Below are 9,038 nucleotides of genomic sequence, written 5' to 3'. Positions count from 1 at the left end.
AATCACCATGCCCGTGAGGGGCAAGGCGGCCGCGCCTGGACGGTAATCCTGGGGCCCTGAGAACCACGCCGTTCCAAAAAACAAACTAAGAAAATCGAGTAGAAGTCCAGAATCCTTGCCGAACCCCACGTGGCGTGTGTAAACCACATTGAACCGTTTTTGGACTAAATTGACACATTAGTCCCAGTTTAAAAGTTTAAATGTGTGTTTTTCGAGTTCGTGGACTAAAATGTTCATTTTTGCTGAATTCATGGACTAGTGATGTATTTTACTCTTTGTTTATATCGATTTGGGACTATTGTTTGTGTTAAACACCGAGGAACTCCTGATCCGATTATAATAGATTGTTCAGGAAAATCAATCTACGATAGGGAGGATTGTTTGGAGCTTTAGACATGCCTTCAACAGGACATGTTCTGGATTATATTTAGGACGTGCGTGACGTGACCACTTACTATTACTAACAAGTTTCTGCAAGATTGCAGCGACCCCACGAGACAGCGACCCATAGCCCACCGCCGTCCCCTCCCTTTTCCACCGTTTTTGCAGAGGTCGTCGCCTCCTTCATCCCGATCTCACAACCCAAGCAGCCGGCCTCCCAAAACCCATCCAAGTTTCTTGACGTACGACAGGTGCTGGCAGCGCAGGTCTAGGTCCGGGTTGACCCGACGGTTTAGCATCATGCTGGTAGTTTCTTGGCAGGCTGCCCTTGTGGCGTAGTGCTGCTTCCTGACGGTTTCTTGTGCCGTGAATTAGTGGTTGGATTTGGCCCAGATCTTTTAATGGTCTCGTGCCAGTGATGCGTGCTCGGTAGTTCGGTCGGAGAAGAGAGTAGAGAGGGGCGGAGAGGCGAGAGGTGGGATGGGGAATTGCATGGACACCGTGCAGCAGGTGGATATCAACACCACATGTGAGTGTGCCCTTTGGTCTTCTTTCTTAATCAGCAGCGGTTTACTCTTGCTCTGTGTTTGCGTGGTGGATCTGCTTTGGGGATGCTTGGATTCTTCTCTTTCTTGTCGATTTGCTGCAGAGTTCTTGTTTGGTTCTTGCGAGTTCTGAATGGATGCTTCGGTGTTTGTTTTTGTGACACAAGTGTTTTTCAGATGTTCACCTTTTCGCTTCAATGGTGCTTGGGAATGGGAGTTATACTAGTTCTTGCTTCTATTATTTTGCTATTATTGTGCTTGCTCCTTAAATGCGCTCCTTTTGTTCTTTATCCTCATTTGTTTACCTCCTACAGGATGGGACATGCATTTGTTTCATAAAAGAAGAAACTCCTTCCACCTGATTAAATTCGTATTGATGTTTGCACAGACATGGCATAGAAATAGGTTTATGTCTTTATAGGTAATTGCAGCGGCTGTTGGTTTGGTTGCTTATCGTTACATCATGTTCTGGAATGATGAAATTTTTGGGGACCTAATGTAGGTTGCCTCGACCACTGGTTGGGCTCATTACTAACCTGCTTAACTTGCAGAACTCGGGATCAGAGTTTAATTCAATAGCAATTTGCATATCATTACCAGAGTTTGTCAATTTGTGAGATGGCAGAGTTTCAGTCTGACTGATAGAACTACAATTTTTGTCACCTAGTTGCTTCTTGACTGAATTATTTCTTAGAAAGGACTTCCACAAATTATTGCGATTTGCTAGAATTGGCAATAACATCTTGCAACTGAATTAATTCAAAAATGTCCGCACTGTTCTTATGCATTTTTCTCTTCTGTTGAGAGATCAGATCCATCAAAAGGAGGTAGCAGAACAAATTTATCGTCAAATCCTTCGACTTCGACTACCAAAAGTGGTTCTGCTCGGACAAATTTTACTCTGCCTTCCTCTACAAATCTGAGCGAGCTTCCTACTCCTAGGACAGAAGGACAAATTCTGTCATCACCTAATTTAAAGGCATTCCTGTTCGGTGATCTCAAGAATGCAACAAAGAACTTCCGGCCAGACAGTCTTATTGGGGAAGGAGGATTTGGCTGTGTCTACAAAGGTTGGATCGATGAACAAACTCTTGCTCCTTCAAAACCAGGAACTGGCATGGTTGTGGCTGTCAAGAAGCTAAAACCAGAAGGATTCCAAGGCCACAAGGAATGGCTGGTGGGTTTTCTTGAGCTTTTCATTTAAGTTTCTCAAGATTCATCGTTTTTTTTGTTTTTCTTGATGTTGATTGCTCTATTGCAGACCGAAGTTGATTACCTTGGCCAACTTCATCACCCAAATCTCGTTAAGCTCATTGGTTATTGTTATGATGGTGATAACCGACTTTTGGTGTATGAGTTAATGCCTAAAGGAAGTTTGGAGAATCATCTATTCAGACGTATGTATTTGATCTACTAAACTGTTTTGTTAAACCCATGAGTGTGATAGGCAAATGTTTGTACAAGTACAGGGCATATGCCACCCAATAATAAAGCAACACTTTGTACTACATCAAAAATCATCAGCTCATATGGATTTTGTACATATAGTTGTACGAGTAGTTACAAAAATATAGGTGCAAAGTTGTCTACAATATTGAGAACAATTTATTTTCTTGTTTGACAAGGAGCACATGTGAATAGTGCATATACCATCTTTTTAGATGAAAATGGTGCATATACTATTAGTGTATGCAACTTGTCATTTGCATGAAACTAAATGATACCCCGCGCATTGTTGCGGAAATTCTTGTTAAGAATGATTGTTTTACTCTATTAATTTTGTAAAGAAAATAGTAAATAAAACAAAATTTGTAATCAGGTTTAGAGCTTTGATCGTTGATGGGAGAATTCAATAGTCCATCTGCTAGTTATCACCGTGCTGTACTCACAAAATAAAAAATGGTCGCATGTGAAAATAAAAGGGTTAGTCACTTAGCAATGCGGTGGGCCTGATAAGGTGGCATGCTTGCATGTTGAAAGAAATAGGCAGTGGGGGGCATGTGGTGGGCCTGCTAAGCTGGCATTTTTCCATGTTGAGAGAAATAGGTAGTGGGGGGAATGTGGTGGGCCTGCTGAGGTGGCATGTTTGTATGTGAGAGAAATAGTGCTTGCATGTTGAGAGAAATAGGTATGAGAATGAATGTGGTAGGCCTACTGAGATGGCATGCTTGCATGTTGAGAGAAATTGGTAGTGAGAACTCCTATTTAGATATAAAAGATTATCTATATGGCATCTGTAGTTTTTTTTGTCGGTTTCCAGAAGTGTAAAGTGTTTTCTTCAGTATTTTGTCAAAAGGGGAACTTGATAAAGGTTCCATTTGAGTTTAGTACAGTATTTAGTATCTGTAAGTTTAATGGGTGTATTTTTATTTTATTCTTTCAGGAGGTGCGGATCCTTTACCCTGGGGAATAAGACTCAAAGTTGCTATTGGGGCTGCTAGGGGTTTATCATTTTTGCATGATGATGAAAATCAGGTTATATACCGTGATTTCAAGGCATCAAATATTCTCCTTGACTCGGTGCGGATTGAAATAGCTTCCATTGTTCTTCTGAAAAAAGTATGGCTTTTAAAAGTCCTTTTGGTTAAAACGTTTGTTTTGTTTCACCAATGCAGGAGTTTAATGCAAAACTATCGGACTTTGGCTTGGCCAAAGCAGGTCCAACTGGGGATAGAACCCATGTTTCTACACAAGTCATGGGTACTAGAGGTTATGCAGCTCCAGAATATATTGCGACTGGTTAGAAATACTCACATTTCTCTTTAACGTAATTTCATAACCATCGGTTTGTACATATGTAGAGATGTGGAATGTTGCCGTAGGACACATGTATGGATGTGGAATGTTCACCAAATAGTATATCTTATTTTTGCTACCATAATGTTTTGCACTACTCCAGTATTACATAGAATCATCTACAACTCGAGTTTGTTTATACTGCCACATTGTTCAAGATAAGATCTTGCTTTCTGTTGGGTAAAGTGCACTGTAACTTTAAGTTGGCGAAATCATCTTTGCTTATTATGGGACTTGTTTGTTTCATTGCCCTGATTTATGCGCTCCTTTTTTCTTGTCAAAGGGCACCAATTAGAATTCTTGATACCAGTTAAGAAACTTTCTGTTATGGAATTAAGCACAACGGTGGATTTTAGTAGAGAAATTTGTCCAATTTGAGCATCAAGAAGACAAGAAATGGACGGCCCTCCCTGTGTCATCATGGGACAATTTTTGCCTTTGCAGGCCAGTGTCAAATGTGCACATATCCATTCTTGACTTTGTTTATGAAGGACAATGCAGAGCACCCACCTGCACATAATTTCATATAAAGGAGTAACAAGTTTATATGTGAATGATTCATTCTTGAATACTAGGCATAACAGAAGATGAATCATAGAGTTATAGATACATCATACATTTTGTACCATTGCTTCTCATATACTTGAACAAACCAAACAGGTCGCCTCTCTATAAAGGCAGATGTCTACAGCTTTGGTGTTGTGTTGCTCGAGCTGCTGACAGGAAGGCGAGCATTGGACAGATCAAAACCAGCAACAGAACAGAATCTGGTTGACTGGACAAAGCCCTACCTGGGCGACAAGCGCCGCCTCTACCGTGTTATGGATATGAAGCTGGGTGGCCAGTACCCGAAGAAAGGCGCTCATGCCGTTGCTGGTCTCGCCCTGCAGTGCATCCGTCCCGAGGCCAAACTGCGGCCCCAGATGTCTGAGGTTCTGGAGAAGCTGGAGGAGCTGCAGGACCCTAAGTACAATGTGACCGCGCCACAAGTTGACACCCAAAGGACCTCATCTGGTGTTTCAGTCCCGAGGTCACCCATGAAAGCACAGCCTTCGCCACGGCGCCCATCGGCCTCAGCTTCCCCTTTGCCAGCTGTGGGGTCCCCACTGCTGGCTAGTAGGACTGCGCAAGTACACTAGATGTGTAACCTAGGATTGGAGATCGGAAGGCACGCGTTGTTGTTTTTTCTTCTGTGCCCAAATGATTGTTGTATGAAACCTAGGATGTATATATTTGGTTGTCATCGATAGTTGTACTGTACTTTCCAGCGCACGCCTGTGTGACAAGAGACATGACCATATTTTAAGTTCTTTCTGCTGAGGTTAACATCTTTTGTTGTATCTTTGAGATATAAAAAATAAAAAAAGAAGAAAAGATAACGGATGCTGAATTGAGCTCGAGTGAAGATGTGGTTGGTGGTTGTGCAAGTTTTCTTCTCTTAGTTGTATGAAAACTAGGATGTATATATTTGGTTGTGTGATCGATAGTTGTACTGTAGTTCTTTCCAGCGCACGCCTGTGTGACAAGAGACATGACCATATTTTAAGCTCTTTCTGCTGAGGTTAACATCTTTTGTTATATCTTTGAGATATATAAAAAAAGAAAAGAAAAGAAACGGATGTTGAATTGAGCTCTGAGCCTCTGAGTGAAGATGTGCTTGGTGGTTGTGCAAGTTTTCTTCTCTTAGTTGGTGTTTGCATTTGTGCCTACGTGGTGTAACCTGTAGCGTGGTGTAATCATCATGGTCTGCGAGGGTTTCGCTTGAGGAAGATACGGTAACTTTTAACAGATGCCTTTGGAGACAGCCGGGTTATCAAACAGACACATGTACGGTGACTAGCAGAGTGCCGTGCTGTGTTACGGAACAAACAAAACAAATTCAAGTACTCCAATTCAAAATCAAACAGAAAGTCATTTGGTGTACAGAGACTTGTACGATCAACCAAATTCAAAATCGAAGTACAATCTGACACTTCAGCTCACCAAAGTCTAATAAATCCTATCCATTCTGGCAGCAGCTAAGAGGTGACATCAGACTTAAGAAATAGCACTATCAAGCATGCCAAAGGAAAACATCCCGAGAAATTTTGAAATATGCTTGATTTTGAGGTATCTACAGGTGCAGCGACAGAAAAATAGTTTGCCATGCCAGTGCTTCACATTATATGGTCTCAGAACTCCCGACAACTGATAATTGCATCCACTCAAGGTATTGAAAAATCAACCTCGAATCCAGGCGCCAGTATTACTCATCCCAGGGCCTCCCGCAGCACCATGGTTTTGGGCCTGCCAGTTATGGATCCAGTTGAAGAAATCGTATCGTTACCATTACAATTGTAAGCTCTTGTACATGCAGTGGCCAATATCTGGTTGTACAAATACAAGAAATTGTAAGTGCACATGTTGGTAAAGTAGTAAACTGAAGTACTTCAGGCTTTTCTGCATGTTATTGTTATCAGGCTATAAAGAACTGGAATAACAACAAGTTTGCTAGCTGTGGTAACACATGTGATTTAGACAGAAGTTCCGCTATGGTATAACTCAGTTATACCGGATACTGTAGAAGCATAACAATTAACTAATATTGAGAATCCTCAGGTGAAGTAGTTAGTCGTGGTCTCACCTGGAAGGAGACAAATCAGTGGTATAATCCAAATCTCTTTACTCTCCATATCAATAGCAGGAATAATATCTTCAGCAAATGGAATCCACACGGGCTCATGGGAGGAGTTGAACCCGTATTTTCTGAATTTTGTAGAACAACATTCTCAGCAGAGCCAATCATAACCTGGAGAAGATCGCCACCTCCAAAGTTGAAGACCTGAGCAAATTCATGCCGAAATCCATGTCTGTCGACCATCCTCACAGATTCAGCAGTTCCGGCTAAAAGAGAATTGAGACCGAATTCGAACCCTTGATTACCAAATGTTTGCATGCCCTCTAGAATCAGTGTACTAAGCTTCATCAACTTGTCCATTTGTTCAATACCATACATAAAGAGCTCGAAGTATATCATCCCAGCAGAGAGCAAAATTATTGTAACATCTAACAACAAACAGACAAGTACTACATAAGTTGATGTTTTTCAATAACCTAACCAGATATGCAGAGAACAAAAAGAAACCGCAATGCCCAAAAACCGATTAGTGGCTATGCACTTCAAGCGTATCCTAAACTAGGAATCTTGGTTGTCTTTTGACATCTCTTCTTGCTGTCTTTTAATTGGAGGTGCATCCCCCCTCATTTGTTTATTATTCATTATTCTTTCCCCCTCATTGTCTTGGTAACTTAAATTTTCTTCTCTCTGATTTGAGATGGAACTATTTTGCACCGGCGATTCTTAATTGTAGAGTCCTTTGAATCCTGAAAAGTCGATTTGTGTTAACACCAATTAATTGATATACTATGTTAGAACATGATATGACTTAAATCCTCAAATTAGCATGTCAACTCAGGTGATCCACTTAAACAGAATGCTCGCAATTGCTTCAATTGAAATCCTGATTTTATCTTACGACTAGTCTGCTAAAGAACTCCACAAGATGCTGATACCTACATGTTTCCTCAAACATTTATTCAGGTGCTAGAACTCTACAATTCTGACCATGCTCTGTATCATTTTTTTATAAATCTGTTAAGCCTGCTTCCTGATTTCTACAAGATGGCATCTCATCTTAGAATATACTCCCTCCGTTCCATATGAATTGGCACGGATTTAGTACAACTTGCACTAAATTCGTGCCAGTTAATATGGAACAGAGGGAGTACGTTCCTTGTAAACAAGAAAATTTGATAGGCAAAGAGACAAAGAACCCTAAAACCAATTGATGATTAACTTAAACTGAAGCTCGTTACCTCACCACTCGAAATCCTTTTTTTTTCTGAACCAAGCATCAACCAACACAATGACAATCAAGCAGTAAAACTTCTTTCATTAAAATATCACCCTTAAGATATCTACTTGAGCTGCCCCTAAATATTACAAGTAGGTTCTACCTCGATTTGGAGATGTACGAATCTGATTGTTGGAGGTGAATCGTGGATCCTCCCCCTCTTAATCTGGTGGTCCTCTAATTAATCCCCCTGGCTCCTTTGCTGTCAGGATCCGACACTTGTAACACCGAGTCGCGTACTGTTCTTCTCTTTCCCCCTCGTCCGTTTCTCCCTGCTACGACATCTGCCCACCTCTTTCCCTGGCTCCCGTCGAGGTGCTTGATGGAGTGTGTACGGCAGCACGTCGGAGAGAGCGCTGTCAATCCTCGCGATCCTTCAGTGTTGGTCTTCGTCTCTTTCAATCCTCGCGATACCACGGTGGCCGGGCGCCGGTCAGGGCGTAGATGTCCTCCTCGATCTCCTCCTTCTCCAGCACGAGCACGAATGTGGGCGCTCGCCGTCGTCCCGCGCTGTAGCCGCCGGTTCGATCTGGATCGTGTGGGGTTGTGGGGCTCGCCGCCGGCTCTTTGGAGTGGGGCTGCCGCCGCTTCGGCGGTTTCCCCGTGCGGAACGGAGGCGCCGTCGACCTGGGCGAAGGTGAGGAAGAGGGACTGCGGCTGGAACGCGAGCGCGTAGCGACGGAGGTGGGAGAGTTGGAGGCGGGATTGGGCGGACGCGCACGCGAGGAGAGATCGTGGCGGCGGCGTTACGTGGGTATGCGCGACGGTTAAGGCGAGGGTTACATCGAGATTCGTTTAAGACGGCTATGATCGTTCACCGAGAAACAACTAGTTGACTGAGAAATAACTATTTCTTACGTGACTCAGAAATAAACACCCCTTTCTTAAAATAGTACCAACCCCTACTCGCAGTTGTCGGTATAGTGTAGTAGTAGAATGCAAGGGTTCAAGATCCTATTTAAGTATTGTGAGGATGTTTTCCTTACTGTCAGTGTTTCCTCCATGTTATCGATTTCTAAGTACAAAATACATTTATCTAGATAAGTTTGGGATCCGTTGAGTCATCATAATCTTCAAAATTCTTCGACCGGATGTGTCGTGGGACTGGTTCCCGAGTTATGCATGGGTCAAGGGCTCGGTATCCAAGATGATGCGTGGGTTGTCATACTCATAGCTCTAGCTTGTGTCGCAATTGCGACCGTCCTGAGCGGTTGCGACTACTTCACTTGGCGTAGCGATCACAGTTGGTTGATCAGTCGTGGCAACATGGAGTATGTGCTCTACAGCCCGCCATGCCGCCACTACTACAGCTGCCACGTCCATCGTCACATCCGCCTTAAGGAGGTGGAGGAGTTGAGTTGGTGAGTTGCGGGCCTGCGGCGGTGAAGCTTGTGTTGGTCGTGTCTTTCCCTATCACATTGCG

General features: G+C 42.9%; 1 protein-coding gene and 1 long non-coding RNA gene across 2 annotated transcripts; one reads left to right on the top strand and one right to left on the bottom strand.

Annotated features, from left to right (window-relative positions):
• The first annotated feature begins 466 nt into the window (after nucleotides 1-466).
• On the top strand, nucleotides 467-5,119 carry LOC100843788 (probable serine/threonine-protein kinase PBL3). Its single transcript, XM_003573855.4, has 6 exons — nucleotides 467-910; nucleotides 1,739-2,103; nucleotides 2,188-2,323; nucleotides 3,310-3,446; nucleotides 3,542-3,665; nucleotides 4,383-5,119. Exons 1-6 carry the CDS (start codon nucleotides 862-864, stop codon nucleotides 4,859-4,861), a joined length of 1,290 nt encoding a protein of 429 aa, XP_003573903.1. The 5' UTR covers nucleotides 467-861; the 3' UTR covers nucleotides 4,862-5,119.
• A 465-nt stretch (nucleotides 5,120-5,584) lies between these two features.
• LOC104583642 lies at nucleotides 5,585-8,395 on the bottom strand. The gene is made up of 3 exons (XR_731514.3): nucleotides 7,719-8,395; nucleotides 6,346-6,767; nucleotides 5,585-6,088 (listed from the first exon to the last, which is right to left on the bottom strand). It is a non-coding gene; the product is annotated as an uncharacterized LOC104583642 (long non-coding RNA).
• Between the last annotated feature and the right edge of the window lie 643 nt (nucleotides 8,396-9,038).

The sequence above is a fragment of the Brachypodium distachyon genome, chromosome 3 (genome assembly GCF_000005505.3).
Source record: "Brachypodium distachyon strain Bd21 chromosome 3, Brachypodium_distachyon_v3.0, whole genome shotgun sequence".
Lineage (NCBI taxonomy): Eukaryota > Viridiplantae > Streptophyta > Magnoliopsida > Poales > Poaceae > Brachypodium > Brachypodium distachyon.
Note: the sequence above shows the minus strand (reverse complement) of the source record. Positions and strands in the feature narration are given on the sequence as shown.

What these genes read in the sequence shown, in the direction of transcription:
- LOC100843788 (XM_003573855.4), top strand. Translation starts at nt 862, where the DNA reads ATGGGGAATTGCATGGACACCGTGCAGCAGGTGGATATCAACACCACA. An exon ending in GGTGGATATCAACACCACAT is followed by an intron (nt 911 to 1,738) that starts GTGAGTGTGCCC and finishes TTGAGAGATCAG; the next exon opens with ATCCATCAAAAGGAGGTAGC. An exon ending in CAAATATTCTCCTTGACTCG is followed by an intron (nt 3,447 to 3,541) that starts GTGCGGATTGAA and finishes TCACCAATGCAG; the next exon opens with GAGTTTAATGCAAAACTATC.